General features: G+C 40.7%; 2 protein-coding genes across 3 annotated transcripts in view; one reads left to right on the top strand and one right to left on the bottom strand.

Annotated features, from left to right (window-relative positions):
* The window catches only part of srrt (serrate RNA effector molecule homolog (Arabidopsis)), a 12,246-nt gene extending 10,996 nt beyond the window's left edge, over window positions 1-1,250 (top strand). For both annotated transcript variants that reach the window (XM_062536360.1, XM_062536358.1), the window contains exons 17-20: window positions 113-269; window positions 382-474; window positions 586-685; window positions 836-1,250. In XM_062536360.1, coding sequence (XP_062392344.1) covers window positions 113-269; window positions 382-474; window positions 586-685; window positions 836-911 — 426 coding nt within the window. In that variant the 3' untranslated portion in view covers window positions 912-1,250. The remainder of the gene's footprint in view (window positions 1-112; window positions 270-381; window positions 475-585; window positions 686-835) is intronic.
* A 234-nt stretch (window positions 1,251-1,484) lies between these two features.
* Window positions 1,485-20,892, bottom strand: part of LOC134080113 (asialoglycoprotein receptor 1-like) — a 56,522-nt gene continuing 37,114 nt past the window's right edge. Inside the window, exons 10-13 of the mRNA XM_062536363.1 lie at window positions 3,310-3,375; window positions 2,637-2,788; window positions 2,338-2,444; window positions 1,485-2,247 (exon numbers count right to left, since the gene is read on the bottom strand). Coding sequence (XP_062392347.1) covers window positions 2,094-2,247; window positions 2,338-2,444; window positions 2,637-2,788; window positions 3,310-3,375 — 479 coding nt within the window. The 3' untranslated portion in view covers window positions 1,485-2,093. The remainder of the gene's footprint in view (window positions 2,248-2,337; window positions 2,445-2,636; window positions 2,789-3,309; window positions 3,376-20,892) is intronic.

The following is a 20,892-nucleotide window of genomic DNA, read 5'->3' on the forward strand; positions in this document are numbered from 1 at the left end:
TTTTTGTGCTTGTGGGATTTTGTAATCTCAAAGGTCTGATTTTTAAAATTGAGACGGGCTGTTGTTGTTGTTCTTGCATCTAGCGTCACACAGTTGCCCTTGTCCTTTGCAGGGTCCCGAGTTTGTGAGGAAGCACATTCTGAACAAGCACGGGGATAAGATCGAGGAGGTCAAGAAGGAAGTGGAGTTCTTCAACAACTTCTTGATGGACGCCAAAAGGCCGTCCCTCCCCGAGATGAAGCCCCCACCTCCCCCGGGCCCTGGACAAGGTGCGTGCGTCCGGCTGCTCTGCCTCTGGCCAAAAGGCAAAACCAATCACCACGAATATACTTTCAGACACTTACGTAGACTTCTCTTCTCTCTCTCTCTCTCTCCCCGTAGGAGTTCTGTCTCCAGGGCTTCCCTTCGCTCCCCAGGCTCCCCAGGGCCTGATGGGCTTCGGCCAGCCCAGGCCACCCATCATGGGATATGGAGGTAAGGCAGAGTTAACCCTCCCTCTGCGCAGAATCGGTTTAGCAATGAACGGTTTGGTTTGTACTGATGACCTGATTCTGTATGTTTTTGTTTCTTTTGCCCGCCACGTAGGAAGCCCTTATCCACCCAACCAGTATGGAGGAGGAGGAGGCAGAGGGAACTATGACAACTTCCGTGGTCAGGGAGGCTACCCAGGAAAACCCCGCAACAGGTAAGACTTTAGATCGGACTGAAAGCCCTCCGTAAATCAAACATAGGATCATGAGGAGAAATTAAGAGATGTAAGGAGGTATCATTTTCAAAACTGTGTAGTGAGTGATTCCTCGTCCCTGAGTGACTGCTTGCCCTTCTCCCCCTTCAGAATGATCCGTGGGGATCCCCGCAACATCATCGAGTACCGTGACCTGGATGCCCCTGATGATGTCGACTTCTTTTAAAAATTGGCCTGTTTTTAGTTGCTCGTCTTGTTTCTAATGGTCAGTTCGCTAGCTTTATGTAAACCTCATTACTTTTTAACTAGATATTTTTCAAGCAGCTGTACTATTGCATCACATGTCCCAGTGGAAATATGAACCCCTTACATCCTCGGTAATGACTCACCCGTCTCTCCATGGACTGATGACTGATTTTATTTTGCTAAGTGTACCATAGGACAAACCTCTCAAAAGCCCCATGTATAAATTGAATTGAAATTGAAAGAGCAGAGATTGCTGGTAAAATATAATGCAAGGATGTATGATTGTAAGACTTTCAAGGAATAAATACACCTTTCTTTATTGGGTTGCTCTTTTGACATTGTTCATTTGGAATTTGTTCTCATGCAAGTTTCTTTCCGAATGTTTGCAACAAATATAAGACACGTGTGGTAAGATATGGTAAGATGTTTAATAGGTTTACACTTGTAGAAAACATTTATTACTGAGAATGGACTCATTGTTCGAGGCCATATGATCAGGCCAGTTGCTGTTGCAGGGAAATGTTGGATATATTTTAAACATAAGGCCTTTTCTTTTTTTGTAATTTAATTTTTATTGTAAGTTTTCAAAGTTGGATTGTATACAATCAAGTACGTTCTTAGTTACAATGTACATGTTTATACATTAATGAAGAAAGACAAAACAAAAAAGGACATCAAAATAAAAAAACAAAATAGCTTACAGAAACACTAAAGAAAAATGAACCAGGGGAGTCCATTTATAGAGGACAAAAATGTTGTTTACTTTGAATAATGATTCATACCATTTAAATGATTAAATGATTTTGCGCCAAATGGGGGAAACAGCTGCCCCAAGCACACCAGTACCCACACTACACAAAATCAGGCCTCACAGTTGATACATACAAAAGCCACAACAACCAGTTTTCATGAAATTTGACATAAGGCCTTTTCAAGCACAGAGCACAAAGTACTTTCCTGAAAAGCACGCAGAACCAACAGTATTAAAAATAAATAAAAGCTAACTTCAGAAGACAAAATTAAACTCAACATAGGGAAAGTATGGAAAAGAGAAAGGAAAATGTATCATTTCATTATGAAGATGAGGGACAACAATAAGCCAGAGAAGCAACCTCAGCATTTTGGCACAATGCTGCACTAATTGGTCTAATGTGCTTTAGGTTCAGTCAGCAGTGGCTGTTCGTTCACAGATGTATTTGTTCTCTCGAGAACAGTGGTCATCGTTCAGCCTGTTATTGTAGGAGAAGTTAGCACAGTCCTCTCCTCCTCCTAGCCCATGTTCCGTCCAATCATCAGGCTGGCCTACCTCCCACTGACTGCAACCAAATGGAGAAACAGTTGTTGGTCTAATTTTCTGTGAATTCTGATGTAATGTGTATTGTAAACCACTAGGGGGTGTGCCTCACCTTTTGTCCATCACATGGGGAGTTCCGTCCACCCATTTCCATTGCCCAGTGATATCTTCTGAGAGGCCTAACCAGTATAAAGACACAGGTTTGGTGGTGATGAATTCCTAGAAGGGAGAAGGGGGAAAAAATAATGGAAATCTGTGGTGCATTGTAGTTAGGACAAAGTTGAGCACCTGTACTGCAATGCCGTGGCTGAACCCAGGAGTATGTAAGTACAGTATACAGCAAGATTATATTTCACTAACTGTTGCAGAAGCAGTGAACCATGAATTTTAGAGATGTGTAGACATACATACCCATTCGTCTCGATCGTTAATTACTAGCAGTGTGGCTCTTTGTGTCTTGCAGTAGTCTCTAGCCTTTTGCCATGTCAACGTGTCCGAAGAGAAAAGGTAGCAACGGGTCTCATGAAGTTTCCAATTTTCTGTACAGCTATATTTTATCTCATCTAGAGTGAGGAAGGATGTATTAATAATAACCCATTTGGAAACAAGATCATGTAATTGCACATTTTAAATTAAACTAAAATGTAATGTCTGCTTGCTTTGTAGAATCATTCTACACTGCACAAGACAGACAGTGGTGGAAACCTTTGTTACATTTGTAATTTGTTTACTTTTTGAAAGTTAGAAGAATAAAAGAAGAGTTATGTAGTGCAACCTAATGTGTAATATGGGGTGTAGTAGTTATACGGTAGCTTTACTGGATGTGTGTGAATATGATGTTGCTGTATACAGTGCCTTATACTGGATGTGTGTGAATAGGGTGTAGTTGCTGTATACAGTGTCTTTCCTACTGGATGTGTGTGAATAGGGTGAAGTTGCTACTGTATACAGTAGCTACTGGATGTGTGAATAGGGTGTAGATGCTGTATACAGTGCCTTTACTACTGGATGTGTGTGAATAGGGTGAAGTTGCTACATACTACTGGATGTGTGAATAGGGTGTAGATGCTGTATGCAGACCTACCTTTACTGCGCTTGGTGCTCATGATCTCAGCAGTCAGATTAGTCAACATGGTCATTAGTTTCTCATCTTAAGAGAAGAGAGGGGTTTTCATTTCATATTACATACAATTGCATTCTATTTGGATTATATTTCTCAAAAATGTCACAGACACATCAAACTATGAAGTTGTGGGACATGGATTTAACATGGGTTAATGTTAACTGGAACTTAATGAGGCTCACCAAATTGAACTTAAACCACAACACAAACACATTGCTTAAATAATTATTTTGAACTCAAATTAAGTAGCCTATTTTATTCATTTTATGGTAATTACAGACATGTTTGCTGTAGTTCAGATGACACTGAATTTAGAGAGGAAGCCATATTGTCTGTTTAGTCTCCAGATTCATCAACCTCCTCTCTTGTTGACCAACTGCAGAAAGCCAAATAAGTGACACTTAATCTAAACTGCTCACAAAAAGTAAGGAAACTTGACTTTGGCCCATTATATCTCCCCTTTAGTAATACCAACCAGTAAAGTGTTTCATATCATTTTTATCGTTGATTTGTCACCTTTACAATGAGGTATAGCTGGTAAGCATAGGGCAATCATGGAATGAGCAACACAAGCAAACGTGTAAGTAGTGCCAACGAAAAATGTGCCAAAATAGCCTGTTATGCTGTTGGAATTCACCTTTGTTACTTCAAGCATTGACGATTGCACTCTCCCACAGAAATGAGGAAAACAAAACATGTTAGGCATACATTTGTTCATTTTATACTCCGTGTCAGGGTCCTCAGTAGCGTGTAGAGGATCCATATGCAGCCACAACAGCTTGGCACCTTCTTCTCATGCTGGTCACCAACCTGGCTACATTCTGCTGTGGGATGGCATTCCATTCCTCGATAAGGATCTGTTGTAAGTCAGCCAACCTGGTTTTGTTGGTGACTCTGGCACGTACTTCATGCCCAAGCTGATCCCACAAGTGTTCACGGCAGGCCATTAGATCCTCTCCACTCCCAAATTCTGGAGGTACTCTCTGATGATCCCAGCTCTATGGGGGCGAGCGTTGTCATCCTGGAGGATGGCAATTGGTCCCATATTCTGGAGATATGGAATTGCCACTGGCTCCAGAATCTCATCCCGGTATCTAACTGCATGATGATTGCCTTCAATGATAACAAGGTCTGTCTTTCGAGTTAGGGAGATATCACTCCACAGCAGAATGTAGCCAGGTTGGTGACCTGCATGAGAAGAAGGTGCCAAGCTGTTGTGGCTGCATATGGATCCTCTACACGCTACTGAGGACCCTGACACTGAGTATAAAATGAACAAATGTATGCCTAACATGTTTTGTTTTCCTCGTTTCTGTGGGAGAGTGCAATCGTCAATGCTTGAAGTAACAAAGGTGAATTCCAATAGCATAACAGGCCATTTTGGCACATTTTTTGTTGCCACTACTTACACGTTTGCTTGTGTTGCTCATTCCATGATTGCCCTATGCTTACAAGCTATACCTCATTGTAAAGGTGACAAATCAACGATAAAAATGATATGAAACACTTTACTGGTTGGTATTACTAAAGGGGAGATATAATGGGCCAAAGTCAAGTTTCCTTACTTTTTGTGAGCGGTTTAAAAAGGTCACTTCAAACCATGACCACATTAATGTTTAATTCCGTGGATTGGATTACCCAAATCTGTATCTAATTTGATCGAGACATTTTTAGTGTGCTAGGTGCATGCATGGCCAATGCTGATTTCAGGCAATGATCCAGTCTGCACCAGCTTTTTTTTGTTGCCTTTTTTGGAGCTTTCGCTGTCTGCAGACAGCATTTTTTACAGTGTATTCAGTGTATACCCACCAGTTTCCTGCATTTTGGATGCAACTGAGTCTAAAGTGGATGACATGTTTTTCACTGCAGTTTCCAGCTCTTGCATCTTTGTGCCCTGTTGACTGGCTGCAGAATAAAAAGTTGACAATAGATGTCCCAAAGGAATACTCACTGGTATTGGCACAAAATCCATTAACCACAATTAAATTAAATACAAAATGGCTAATATAACGGGCTTAAAGTGTAAAATACCGAACAATGCCTTTAACTGGAATTATGTTTTCCCCTGTCATCCTATTTTCATTTCATCAAAATCAGCAAACACTTTGTAGAGGATATGCAGATGAATATAATTTAGCCTTTCATCTCAGGTGCTAAAACATTTTGAACCATTTCAGCAGTTGAAAAGCTGGTGGCCCAGGCAGCTAACGAGATAGAAACGCCACAACTCGACCACATAAGCAAGTGTTCACAACACAACACACAACACTTGCAAGTGTTCACACAACTGTATTGCTTTGATGCAACACTTACCTTGTAATTTAGATGACAGTGAGGTTATAGAAGCACCTAGATTTGTCACTGCACTTTTGACTTCTGTCAGTTCTTTGAAGTCAGGCTGCTGGCTATGAGGTGCTACAAAATGTATAATTTATTAAGTTGAAAGCAATCCTATCCTATCAGATGATTCATTTATCAGAAGTAATTTATGATTAATTAAGCATCCAAAGACATTATGGGATTATAAACCTGTTTGTTGAAGATTGGATTGGAGTGAATGTAAAGCAGATGCCATGTTGTCGGCCTTAGTCTCCAGCTCTCTCAACATGCTATCCTGTTGATTAGCTGCACAAACAAAGACATCAGTAGGATCTCACCCATGAGTAATGCCAGCTGTGGTAGTAATGTTGCTTTAATCTCGATTGCATTTCAACTAACAGGTAATTCAAGTATTAGGCAGACTTGGCAGCAACTTACATTTGAGAGACACCATGATCATAAGAATCAGAAACAGTGGAAGCGTAAAGCAGCTTGCACACTGCCCAAACAAGTGCCAACAAACACCAACATTCTAAAGTTGGCAGTTGTTGGCATTTGTCTGTTGGTAGTCTTTAGAATGTTCATAAAACCAACTATCAGTCCACACTGCCCAGACACTAGCAGACAAGACTGACCTTTGTCACCTACCTTTTACAAGGATACAAGGATGTTTATTTGTCACATGCATATGATTACTAATGTAAAGAATGAAATTGTCAGTTCCTTCGCCTATTGTGCATAGTAGGTAGGCCTACTAGGTAGGGACAGGATAAGTGCAAAAAGCATTAAAGTGCATGGGGGGATGAGTAGGGGAGACCGGGGCTGGTAGGATCACTTTTCACACTCAGTTATATTTCTTTGTCTTACAATGCATTATAGCTGTCAAAGTGTGATTGACTGAAAGATTAATATCTCATCTAGAAAACAGGTATATACAATGTCAACAAATTATCCCTTGTTTCGAGTAATGTAACTGGCTTTGAGAAATTGTGCCAACCTGCCCCAGCACGGGGTTGTTTGGCTCACATAGGCGATAAGATGTTTAGGCTACCTACCTAAGTAATAATGTAAAATAACACACAGTTTACCAATAAATTATTGAAAGCATGTGTAATCATATGGTTACTGAAAGATTAGTTTGAATACATATTGAGTGGGCACAAATACGTGAAGTGAATACCTGCTAGGCCCATAGTAGACCTATATTATATATATATTTAAGCACCCTGTACAGTATATATAGGCCTATATAAAAACATGAAGTTCAATGGGCCTTTCTCATGTGAACTATGAGCCAACCAAATTAGTGAGCCAACCAACCCCGCCCACATTGAGGTAGGGGAGACCGGGTATGATTGTAACACTTTTTTCCAGCACCTGTAACTCGCTCATTTTTTTAGCTACAATCCTGTAACCTTTTTTTCCCCCAAATACCCACATTTGTGTACTTCAGATAGAACCAACTCACATTTCTTCAAGAAAATTACAGACCTTGTAATTTGATGTAAAATACAAGGTGACCCTTTGTTACAACCGACCCCACCACGGGGTGGGTTGTAACACATACTGGGGTAAATTGTAACAGTGAGATAAAAGACAGGAAAAGAGAGGTCAAACCATATGTTTCTAAAACATGTTCGGGGCATTGAAATACACTGAAAAAAATGATTAGTAGAATTTACTTAAAAAAATCTTTGTAACAAAATGCACTCAATAAAACTAAGTAAATGTAATGCTGTAATATCAAGTACAACTTACTTGCCAGAATCAATTAAAATGTACTTGCTATACTGTCATTGACATTTCTGAAAAAATTAAGTAAGTTTTACTTGACCATGTCAATATAGAAACACCATGGTCATGAAATATGGAGTAAATCTTACATGTTTATAATAAGTAGATTTTACTAGATTGTTTTGTATTAAGAGGTCTTACACACTAAAGTTATGTAAATGTTACTTGTTTTCTTCGGATAAATGTTACCGAATGGCAAATTACACCGATCACACTATTTAAGTAAAATGCAAACTTTATTTTACCAATTTAAACAAAAATGCTCTACATAACAAATAAAATATCACTGATATTTCAAGTTAAGATACAACAAAACCACTGGGGTGCAGTCAACTTGATGGAATTAATCAAATAATGAAAAACAATAAATACAATTTCACATATCTCTCACTCAGGTGACTGCTTTTCTGTAACTTATTGGATGTAGCATTAAAACAACATTATAACCCTATGTAGGCTATAAAATATAGATGAGCATCCATACCAACTGGACTTAGTAGAGGGAGAAAGAGAGAGAGTCTCAGAGAGAGAAAGACAGAGAGAGAGAGAGAGAAAAAGAGAGAGAGAGAGACCAGGAGCCAGTGAGATAAGCATTAGTATACATGGAATGACTTCTTGCTTTTCATCATACACCAATGGTTCAAGAACAGAGAACACTGTTTGATAGAGAAAGATGGAGGCAGACAGGTCACCAGGTGGGTAACCTGTTACATCAAAATGATCTTTGAGTAATGGGGCGGGGGGGGGGGGGGGGGTAATAAAAATATACAAATATATATTTGAGTAATGCAAAATGTCACACAGTGTTACACAGTGATTATAGTTGTTTCTAGACAATGCTGTTTCAATGTACAACCTGTTTGTGTTTGAGAGCGCGCGAGAAAGAGAGAATGTTTAAGTGTATATGTGCTTGGGTGTGTGTGTTTAAGTCCGCAATTTGGATTTTAAAGCTTGTACTTTTGGTGTCAGCTTCATCCCATCCAGTTCCACAAAAAGTTTCTGAAACACCTTGAATGTGTAACGCGGTGGTTTGGGATATGCAAGATTCAGGGCATAGATCAGTCCCAAAAGTAATATGCAAGCTCTTGCTGTGTTTCCACATCCACGCAACATCTCCCTGCCTTCAAGAATGATGGAGACATCAGGATCCTCTTCGGAATCACCATGGACGACCATGATACGTGACCAGTAGGATCACTGCAGTGGTCCTCCTGCATACAATTGACAAGAAAAGATAATGCTAATGAGGAACAAAACCAAATTCCTTCTATCATTCATATCAACTACATTTCATTACATTACAATGGCATGAACAATAGTGAACAATGGCATGTAATAACAGCAATAATATCCTATCACACACACACATAGATGTTTACTTGCCTGAAGTGCAGAGTCAAACGTAGGGCACTCTCCCCTGGCTCAACCCGCATGATGATGCTTGACAAATCACTGTTGAGAAAAATACAATAGTAAGACCCAAATTAATATTACCATAACATTTTCCGTCAGTATTTGAGTAAAAACTTATGCATACTGTTCTTATATAGGCACAATGTAACATTAGAGCCAGACACTTCAAGTTGACGTTTTGGTAGGTAACTGCTAGCGCTAAATGTGAACTTCAGTGAAATTATAGCTAGGCTAGCGCTAATTTAACAGTTGGAGTCATAGCACTACATTGTTTCGGGCAGTTCTTTGATTCGACTGGACCTCCTCAACCACAAACAATCGTTTTTGTTTTGAGAGAAGATATTCTAACTTAGAAGTTACCGTGCTTACTATCAAGATAACCTCCAACTCACCCCAAACGTTTGCAGACGTTAACTGACAACGACGTTAGCTTTTGATCAAAACAAATTGTAGCCTGGCTAGCAGCTAGCTGCTAGCACTACCCGAACTACGAACGGTAGTGCTAACGTGTGCTACTGTACGTCAAGCAGACAATAATCAAATTATCAACATGTACACGAACTCCTATACGACCACAAATATAAAACAAAAAGGGAATACTCACTCGTTTCGACAGTCAGGTGTAGCAAAGTGGTGACTTCTTCGGCGACAAGCTTCTTCTTCAAGTACCTCAGCTCAGGCCAAAGATTCTTTTTCAACCGTCTTTGCTACCAGGCATTGTCCAACGGCGCATGCGCGAATTCAAATGCGTGAAGGTTTATTTAGTAAAAGTTACTTAAAATGTTCAGGTGTTGGTAATTAATTTAGAAACTACGAGTAAATATCTAGTAAAAAATACTCTTCCAAATCAAGAACATTTGATTACATGAATATGTTGTGTATAGTTTAATGTTTTTTTCTAGTCCCCACTGAAACTTGATATAACACTGTAATAATTGCTACATTTGAATAAGTAAATATTACAATGCCTAAAAGTCATTTTTTTGAGTGTAGGTCTATGAACACAAGAAAACAGGTTATTTAATTTTGTTTCTCTTTGAATGACCATAACCAAAGTAGCCGTGGCATATGTGGTTGTGTGTATGTGTATTTTGTGTGTGAGATGTGTGTAGGGGTGTGTTTGTGAGTCTGTGTGTGTTTCTCTGTGTAAATTTGACTGGATAGTATAAAACATCGCACAAAACTTGTACTACAGATGTGCCAGAGTTGATAAGCTACAGCTGACAAAAACAAGGGCAGAGAAATTACGATATGATGATTACAAATTACACATAAATAATTTCAGGCCATCTGGAAGGGAGAGGATGTAGTTTCCAAGTGAGGTGTAGGAATACATCCTGAAGCATCCTGTAACATTTTTTTTAAATCTAGCAATTGTACTCATTTGAATGCATGTGGAGTGAAATGCATCATGTTTTGCCTCAGAGACTAGTTTAATATAATATGAGGCATGTGATTGTATCTTCAATGGTAAAAGTAGGCCTACTAAGAAAAATATAGCCATGGTGAAAAATGTGACTTTCTTATGTCAAAATATTTTTTTCCTTTGCTAAATTAGAACGGGTGACAGGCTATAGGCTTAAACATCACCATGTGGGATAGCCTAGTGGTGGAGTGGTGGATGTGATCATATTTCCAATATCTTATTCCTGTTCTGTGGAAATGGTGATGTTACAACTATCCCTGTGTTACAACTATACCCAGTCTCCCCCATATAATCATTTAAAACCAAATACACGTTTTAGTTCCTAACTGTTATACCCTTCTGGGAGTTGTTTAGTGGAAGGTAGCCTCCATGCTGCAAGGGTAGCCTACCGAAATCTATTCAGGACTTGATTCACTATGAATGCAAGTTAATTTGCCACTAAATAATGTGAATTGGCGATTCATCGGCCAGGACATATCCTTCTGCAATTCTAGACAGCATCACCCCATTGTGCAAAACTCGCTTTAGGATGCTTAAATATCATCTGTCACGAAACAAAGATGATAACATTTTATGTAAATGTAACCTGTACGACAGGGTAATGGCCTATACTTATACAGGGACAGTCTAATCTAATATCTAAGTTCAGTGAAGATTGGTATAGGTTTTCTCTAGACCAAATTCTAGTACTCACCCCAAAAGACAACACACACACTCGTGGTTAAGGTTATAATAAAAATATATAATTTATTTTCACAGTTCAATGTCATTCAATTCAATAACAGTTATCTCAATATCAATATTAAAAGTATTAGGTTGTGTCTATTTTGCTAATATATTCTGTTATAATATTCTAGGCTATTTATTATCTGTATATATCCATATACTATTTTATATTTATTCTATTTGTTTCTATATATTTATTCTATTTATATTCTATTTAATACTAAATCCTATTATAGATTATCATTTAAACTAAATGAAAACCAACAAAATAAAATATGAGTGCACTCAAAAAATAATAAACAAAAGAAATTAAAAGGGGGAAAGATTCAATCCAACTTGTGCAAGGTGTAATGTCCAGATCCTACCACAATCACAAGGGTAGTAAGGGGATGGTGATATGTGACAGGCAGTCCAACAGGAAGGGCAAGTTGATGTAGATGATGATGATGATGATGATGAATCGAATCCAAGACGACGGGGAAAATCCAGACGGGAAATCCAAGGTTCCAAGGGTGAAGCAACGGGGTTTGATCGGGTACAATAAAAAACCAGTCTGCACAAAATTGTACAGAACTCTTATTAATTTCAATCTCTGTCATAACAATAACATATATACTATAACTAACTTGAGTTTGAATAACAACAGCGGCATAATGCCGTAGGAGTAGGCTAATAAATCTGTTTACGTTTAGCTTGGTTGCTATGGCTTCCGTGGACGCCATGTAGCCTGAGTCAACGGCTAACAAAAAAACCGGAGCTTACAATTCTTTTAACAAACACATTAAATAATTAAATTGTCAAACAAGTTATACATCACACGAACTTTAAAGTCGATCTACAGATCGGGTGTCCTGACTGGTTTTAAATGTTTATGGTAGGCTAGCTTATCTTAAGTGTTTGGTTCGCTCACCAGGATTCCAGTAGCTACAAATGTAACGGGGAAAGTCTTTGTAACGGGGAAAGTCTTCTTTCTTCCTTCTTCTTTAATGGTGGTGGTCTGTTTTAGGGCAAATTAAGGTGCACTAAATAATTGGCTCTTATTAGGATAGGCCTACACAATCTGTTTGCGTTCAGTTGTGACTTGCAACTCACCGAAGATGATCTTTATGTTGTTTCAATGGTCGAGTGGAAGTGTCCAAATAGGCTATCGTGTTTTCATCAAAATATCCAAGTGTTCATATCAATTTATCCAAGTTTACAAGTGCTCGTGTTTTAGACTCTTCTTGAGCTTCTCTCGCCGTGTATCATCAGACGTAGAGCTTTTCTTCAAATACGCTGATTGACGGTTTCCAGTTGTTTACATTTAGATGTTCTCGTGCGCCCTCTGGTTTGTTTTGCGCATCATAATGGCAAGGGTCAATTCATTGGGTTACAATCTCCCCTTCTAAACCGCATCAGTCTCTGCATGCGTTTACAGATGGCCTGATCTGGCGGAGCAAGTGCCATTCATTGGGTTACAATCTCCCCTTCTAAACCGCATCAGTCTCTGCATGCGTTTGCACACGGCCTGATCTTGCGGAGGGCACTGAAGAAGTATCAGGAACATTTCTACCCAAACTCTCAAAAAATGAAGCAATGGCTAGGACTAAAGGCCTTCCTAGTTCACCATAACAGAGTCTCTGAGGGGGATGTCTTTCTCTGCTAGATCTTCTGATCTGTTCACTCTCAGACGGGTCAGCCTGGGCAGTCACATCAGTGGGCGGTGCATTCTCAAGTTCAAGTGGGTTGTTTTCAGGCCAACATCCTTCAACTGGTCCAAACTGAGGCTCATCTGTGAGTATTTCTGTCTCACGCACAATTGATTCCTCTTCCAGTAATTGATTCTGAACAGACTCAGGGGTATGGTGTTCTTCACTGATGGGTGAATTACGAGATTGGGAGGATTCTGGTGGGCTTGGATTCAACCCAATTCGATTCGACAGCTCCATGGCACATTCTGGCGGGGTGGCCTGTGTGGTTGTTCGGATGATTTGGGGGAACCTTGTTGAGATCTGTGGAACTTGCAGATAGCGATCCTCATCTTCATCACTGCTGAGTGTATCTGGGTCAACAAGATCGTTGTGCTTGGTCTGCTGTGGGACTGCATCCCTGCGTCTCAGCTTTCTTGTAGGTAAGGTTGTTTCAGGTTCTGAGTCTCTCTCTGCAACAGGTAAAAAACCGCAGGGTAGAAGAAGGTCTCTGTGAAGAGTACGGTGTGGACCTTCACCCTGTTCTTGCTTGACAACATAAACTGGGCCGTCTCCCATCCTCTTCACTACTGTGTGGACTTCCTTTTCCCATCTGTCTGCAAGTTTATGTTTTCCTCTTATGTTCACATTCTTCACCAGGACTCTATCTCCAGGAACAAGTTCTGCTGCTCTGATCTTTTTGTCAAACCTGGTTTTATTCTTCTCTCCCATCTTTTTAGAGCTTTCAGAGGCAAGTGCATAGCTGTCTTGGAGGCGTTGACGAAGATGTTTAACGTACTCTGAATGTGACTTGAATCCAATTTGGTCTGGTGTTAGACCTAAAACTAGATCAATGGGCAATCGTGGTTGTCTGCCAAACAGTAATTCATATGGCGAGTAGCCTGTGGTGTCATTTTTCGTACAATTGTACGCATGGACTAGCGGTTTGACAAAGTCCCTCCAATGATATTTATCCTTGTCTTCTAGTGTTCCAAGCATGCTGAGAAGGGTCCTGTTGAATCTTTCCACAGGGTTTCCACGTGGATGGTATGGTGTGGTTCTGATTTTTTCAGTTCCGATCAGAGAGCACAATTCCTTGATGGTGTGGGATTCAAAATCTCTCCCTTGGTCACTGAGAAGGCGACTTGGAAAACCATACTGCACAATGAAATGTTCCCACAGTGTTTTGGCAACAGTATTCGCCTTTTGGTCTTTCGTGGGGATGGCAACAGCAAACTTGGTGAAATGATCCGTGATGACGAGGATGTTTCTAGTGTCCTTACTATCAGGTTCGATGCAGAGGTAATCCATACACACCAGTTCAAGGGGATAGCTGGTCTGTATATTCTCCATGGGAGCAGCATGCTGGGAGTTTGTTTTCCGCCGCACACATCTCTCACAAGTCCTACACTTCTGTTCCACAGACTGGAACATCTTCGGCCAGTAAAATCGGGAACGAACAAGGTGAAGGACGCGCTCAGCACCAAGATGGCCAACTTCATCATGAAGGCCATGCAATGCTTTTTCTCTGTGGCTACTAGGCAGCACCAACTGATAAATCTGATTTCCACGATCGAGGACTTTCCTGAACAGTACTCCATCTATAAGCTCTAGTCTATTCCATTCTCTAAGGAGCAGCTTGACTTCTGACAGTTCAGAGGATGTCTCTTGAAAAGTGGGTTTTCTGTTTCCTTGAACGAAACTGATCACACGCCTGATAGATGGATCCTGTCTTTGAGACTGATACCAGTCTTTGTGAGTCATTCCAGGGAGGGTGCCTTGTCCAGAGGACACGAAGTCATCAGGAATGGCAGAAGCATCTAAAGCTAAGGATTCAGCAAAAATGGGGAGTTCTGGCGGCGAATAGTCAGCCGAAGTGATCACAGAGTGGCGCTGACATACAGCAGATAGCATGTCACCGGAAACAGTTTTGCTTTCTCCATCTAAAATTCTTTGCTTCAGCTCTTCTATCCTCACTTTCTCCTGCTTGAACTCCTCATCTTCCTCTGATGGACTCTGAGGTCTTCTGGACAAGCCATCGGCGTCTTGATTGTTGATCCCAGCCCTATACTTGATGTTGAATCTGTAGGTTGACAGAGAGGCTAACCAGCGATGTCCTGCTGCATCAAGCTTTGCTGTGGTCAACACATAAGTTAGGGGGTTGTTGTCTGTTAGAACTTGGAATTCTGTTCCATAGAGGTAATCATGGAATTTCTCACAGATGGCCCATTTCAAAGCGAGATACTCTTGTTTATGTGCAGGATAGTTTTGTTCACTTCTAGATAACCCTCTGCTGGCATAAGCCACAACTCTCATCTTCCCATCATGCTCCTGATAGAGCGCAGCACCAAGACCATCGCGGCTGGCATCAGTATGCAGGACATAAGGAAGGTTGGGATTGGCGAAGGCAAGCACAGGGGCTGAAGTCAGTTTATCTATGAGGGTTCTAAAAGCAACATCGCACTCTTCAGTCCACTCATTTCCAAAGGGTAAGGTGGGACTGATGGAAGTTTTGGCTTTGTCCTTCTTGTAAATCTTCCCTCTTTTCCTTGGAGCAACATAGCCAGCAGTTAGAGCATTCAATGGCTTCGCTATTTTAGAGTATCCTTCCACAAAACGTCGATAATATCCGGCAAATCCTAGGAAGCATTTAAGTTCTTTTCTGTTGGTGGGTTGAGGCCATTCTCTCAAAGCCGAAACTTTACTGGGATCTGTGTGGACTCCATCAGCATCTACAACATGGCCAAGGTATTTGACAGATGTCTGGAAAAAATGGCACTTTTCAGGAGACAACTTTAGGCCATATTCTCTAAGGCGGTTCAACACTTTCATTAGTCTGGCCTCGTGCTCTTCTAGTGTGTCAGAGAAGACAATCAGGTCATCCAGAAATACCAGTACTTCACTGAGGTGTAGGTCACCGACACATTTCTCCATGAGCCTCTGAAAGGTGCTTGGTGCATTTGTTACACCTTGGGGCATACGATTAAACTCATAAAAGCCCAGGGGGCAGACAAAAGCGGTCTTGTGCTTATCCTCCTCTGCAACTTCTACTTGGTAGTAGCCGGACTTCAGATCCATGACCGAAAACCATTTGGCTCCACTAAGAGCAGAGAAGGTGTCTTCGATGTTAGGGAGAGCATAGGCATCTTTAATCGTTCTCATGTTCAGCTTCCTGAAATCTATACAGAGTCTGATCGCACCATTCTTCTTTTTGACAACCACAATGGGGGATGCAAATGGGGACTCTGACTCACGAATAATTCCAGAATCTAACAGCTCTCTTAGGTGTTGTTTGACAGCTTCTCTGTCAGAGGGATGAATGGGTCTGGGTCGTTCTCTGAAAGGGGCTTCATCCTGAAGTCGGATGCGATGCTTTACTGCAGTTGTACGGCCATGGGACAAGTCATCAACAGCAAACACCTCCGGCATGCTGTTCAGCTGCTGTGTGATTCGTCTTTTCCACTCTTCTGGAATGGGAGAATCTTCCAAGTTGATGTTATTCTGAGACTGAGGGACTTCAGGCAAAGTCATCTTTGAGGGTTCGGATGGCATCACATATTGAGCTATCATCATTTCAGCTATCACCTGCCTTGGATGCAGTGTGACAGTGCGATCAGTCACATTTCTAAGAATGACAGGAATCTTGTTTGAAGATCTAAGAGGAGTTTCTATCAAGGCATTTTCAACAAACACTCCACCAGGTAAGGACATTTTTTCAGGGGATTCGACTACAAAAAGGGAACGTGGGGAATGTTTCTTCACTCTGACATTTCCAAAGACAGAGACTTTTCTTCCTGGTGGAATGGTGACAGAATGGCGTCCATGCAACTTGACATGATTGGCTGATATCTCTTCCTGATGACTAAGGGCAACATGCTGGAACAACAAGACACAGTCACTACTGATATTGGGTCTTTGTAAGAATTCTTTTCCATGTTTTTCTATGCCACCTTCATATAATCGGTCAAGGACATTGGTTCCAATCAATAGGGGGATCTGAGTGTTGAAATGGCAATTGGGTACAATGAGGACTAATGAAGAGACTTGTTCAGCAACGCCAGTGATGCTGCTGGGGAAGGAGATGAGGGCTTGTATATAACCCTGATAAGGAACATGTTGGCCACCGGCACCTTCTATCTGGAATAGAGTCTGAATGGGCTGGACGGGGAGGAACGATAAGTTGTCCAAGTAGAATGTTTCTGAAATAGTTGTTACTTGGGAACCAGTGTCAAGGATTGACTCACATTCAATTCCTTCAATGGAGACAGATGCAGTGCAGCGTGGGCCTACGAGTCCAAGGGGAAGGGATTGGCTATTTTGGCATCTTTGTCTGTATCTGTCTTTCCCTGTCTGGGTTCTATTCATTATAGCATTAATGGGTTTGGGACTCATATGTTGGTACTTAGCTCCTGAACGTCCCGGAACAGGAGCTGCTACTAGTTTAAAGGCATGGAGGTGACTGTATGCTTATTCCTGTAAGCTTCACGTTTTTGTCTCAGCTCTGTGTTCTTTTGATGGACAAGAACGGGGTTGGGGGCACTGACACAGTGGGCAACAATGTGACCATCTTCACCACATTTAAAGCAGAACCATGGTTTAGGATGACGAGGCGCGAAATTTCGAGGTGTGGAGGCATTTGTGACCATGCAGCTGGCTTCGATTTGAGTTCTGTTTGGCTGTGGCTCTTTTTTGATGGACAGGGTTGCAATTTGTTTCTTTAATTCAGCTACTTCATCACGGAGTTTTTGTGTGTCATCATCTTTGTTTTCGACTGGGACTTCAATTCCATAAACAGCATGGGCATGCGCTGAAGCTCTTGAGCTCCCTAGATGTTTCTTCATCCTGTCTAGTTTAACTGAACGACGGTCTTCTTCTGTTCTAAGCTGATGAAGCAATTCAGGAAATGAGGGTGGGCTATTTTTCTTCTGTTCTAATTGAAGGCCTAAAATTAATGAGTGGTCCCAGCATCCTCTGCAGAACTGTCTAATTAAGTGCTTTTCTGAATCTGCAAGTGGGGCTCCCCCTCTAGAGATAACTTTAGTGAGGAGGGTCTGAAGTCTGAATAAATAATCGGATGGCTTCTCTCCAGAATTCTGGTTTGCGCTCAAAAATGCAGCAAAAAGCTCTTCTCCATCTGCTACGACTCCAAAAGCGGATTCAAGGTGGTTTACATAAGCTACAGGGTTTGCATTAACACCAAGTGGTTTCACCATGTCAGCAGCTGGACCAATCAAGCTCTCTAGTATCTTTCTATTTTTTTGTGAATCCGTGACATGGGTGTCACTTAGAAGCAGTTCAACTTGAGTTCTCCAAGCTTCGTAATCTACTTCCCCATTTGGCTTTGGAAGCCTACCTGAGAAGGTTCGCATTTTGATTGGGCTACTGTATGGGTGTGCTGACTCGTTCTTAATAACGTGTTCTACTACAACTCTCTGAATGCTTGGGGGGTTAATGATGTTTTCTTCAAGGCTTATAGAGTTACGCACAGATGAGTGTGTGCTTGGAACACAGTGAATGTTGGGCATAGGTTGGCTTCTGTTACATTCTTGGGTTATGCTAGATGTGCGCTCAACATCAATGCTAGAGTTCTGCATAGGGCTGTGTCCCAGGCTGGACGTGTTGTGAGGTTCCTGTGATGCTGTAGATCGAATGCGTTTCAGTTCATTCTCTAGGATTGTCGCATAGCCTGATGTGGCACTACCACCAATAGCACTGAGTTCTTCAAGATATTGCTGTGCTAAGTCTTTGCCTATTTCCTCTTGACATATTTCTCTAATTGTTCTGATGTTCCATAGAGTAGTTGGATCGCTGGGACTAGGTATATTGCCAAGGGTATCTGGGTTGATCCTGGTGATTGACTTTTCACACTCGAATTCTATCAATACCCTACCATTAGGTTGATTGGGCTCATCCTTAACTCTGATAAAGGATGAGATCTTCCCATTTTGTTCAAAAAAACTTTTTATCATTTCATCAGAGATTATTTCATTGACACCTTCAACTAATAAGCTGTTTTGTCCATGGACTTTATACTGATTGCAAAGTTCCATATTGACCGTGTTATTTCCTAAATAAAACTATATATAATTCAAAATATTTTTATAGAGAGGTGTGGTCAATGGGGTAGTATATGGTCTGAAACGCTAATTAACCAATCTCCTGGCTCTGGCTCGCCAACTTTCTGTAACCTGTACGACAGGGTAATGGCCTATACTTATACAGGGACAGTCTAATCTAATATCTAAGTTCAGTGAAGATTGGTATAGGTTTTCTCTAGACCAAATTCTAGTACTCACCCCAAAAGACAACACACACACTCGTGGTTAAGGTTATAATAAAAATATATAATTTATTTTCACAGTTCAATGTCATTCAATTCAATAACAGTTATCTCAATATCAATATTAAAAGTATTAGGTTGTGTCTATTTTGCTAATATATTCTGTTATAATATTCTAGGCTATTTATTATCTGTATATATCCATATACTATTTTATATTTATTCTATTTGTTTCTATATATTTATTCTATTTATATTCTATTTAATACTAAATCCTATTATAGATTATCATTTAAACTAAATGAAAACCAACAAAATAAAATATGAGTGCACTCAAAAAATAATAAACAAAAGAAATTAAAAGGGGGAAAGATTCAATCCAACTTGTGCAAGGTGTAATGTCCAGATCCTACCACAATCACAAGGGTAGTAAGGGGATGGTGATATGTGACAGGCAGTCCAACAGGAAGGGCAAGTTGATGTAGATGATGATGATGATGATGAATCGAATCCAAGACGACGGGGAAAATCCAGACGGGAAATCCAAGGTTCCAAGGGTGAAGCAACGGGGTTTGATCGGGTACAATAAAAAACCAGTCTGCACAAAATTGTACAGAACTCTTATTAATTTCAATCTCTGTCATAACAATAACATATATACTATAACTAACTTGAGTTTGAATAACAACAGCGGCATAATGCCGTAGGAGTAGGCTAATAAATCTGTTTACGTTTAGCTTGGTTGCTATGGCTTCCGTGGACGCCATGTAGCCTGAGTCAACGGCTAACAAAAAAACCGGAGCTTACAATTCTTTTAACAAACACATTAAATAATTAAATTGTCAAACAAGTTATACATCACACGAACTTTAAAGTCGATCTACAGATCGGGTGTCCTGACTGGTTTTAAATGTTTATGGTAGGCTAGCTTATCTTAAGTGTTTGGTTCGCTCACCAGGATTCCAGTAGCTACAAATGTAACGGGGAAAGTCTTTGTAACGGGGAAAGTCTTCTTTCTTCCTTCTTCTTTAATGGTGGTGGTCTGTTTTAGGGCAAATTAAGGTGCACTAAATAATTGGCTCTTATTAGGATAGGCCTACACAATCTGTTTGCGTTCAGTTGTGACTTGCAACTCACCGAAGATGATCTTTATGTTGTTTCAATGGTCGAGTGGAAGTGTCCAAATAGGCTATCGTGTTTTCATCAAAATATCCAAGTGTTCATATCAATTTATCCAAGTTTACAAGTGCTCGTGTTTTAGACTCTTCTTGAGCTTCTCTCGCCGTGTATCATCAGACGTAGAGCTTTTTCTTCAAATACGCTGATTGACGGTTTCCAGTTGTTTACATTTAGATGTTCTCGTGCGCCCTCTGGTTTGTTTTGCGCATCATAATGGCAAGGGTCAATTCATTGGGTTACATAAAGATCAGATCAACCAGTCAGGTTGATTTTTCTCGCGAATCGGTTGCTACAGCAATTAGGCCTATTTAAACTGCTAGATCGTGCTCTGTCAGATGATATGCGTGTGATATCAATGTGATTAGAACTTCGTGAGCAATCCAACACAGAAGAAATGTGTATTTTGCATTTGTCGCCCGTCGCAGATAATGTGCAGAATGATTGCATGTAGCCTAGCCTAAATTCACGTTGATTTTCTCGCGAACCCTTGATTACACCCACTAGTATTTAATGCCATCGGAAATCTAAGATCGTGCTCTGTAAACAAGTGACACGCATATCAGTGTGACAAGAACTTCGTGAGCAATCCGACAGAGAAGAATGAGTGTGCATTTTGCACCGTCGCATAGGCCTATAATTTCTCTGTGGTTGCAGGGGGTTCCCTCTGGGAAGGCACTCCGCAGCCTCCCCCTAGAAACGTCCGGCAGAGTTTATGTTTATCGATGCTGCTGTTTTTTACG

Source organism: Sardina pilchardus, chromosome 5 (genome assembly GCF_963854185.1).
Source record: "Sardina pilchardus chromosome 5, fSarPil1.1, whole genome shotgun sequence".
Taxonomy (NCBI): Eukaryota; Metazoa; Chordata; class Actinopteri; order Clupeiformes; family Clupeidae; genus Sardina; species Sardina pilchardus.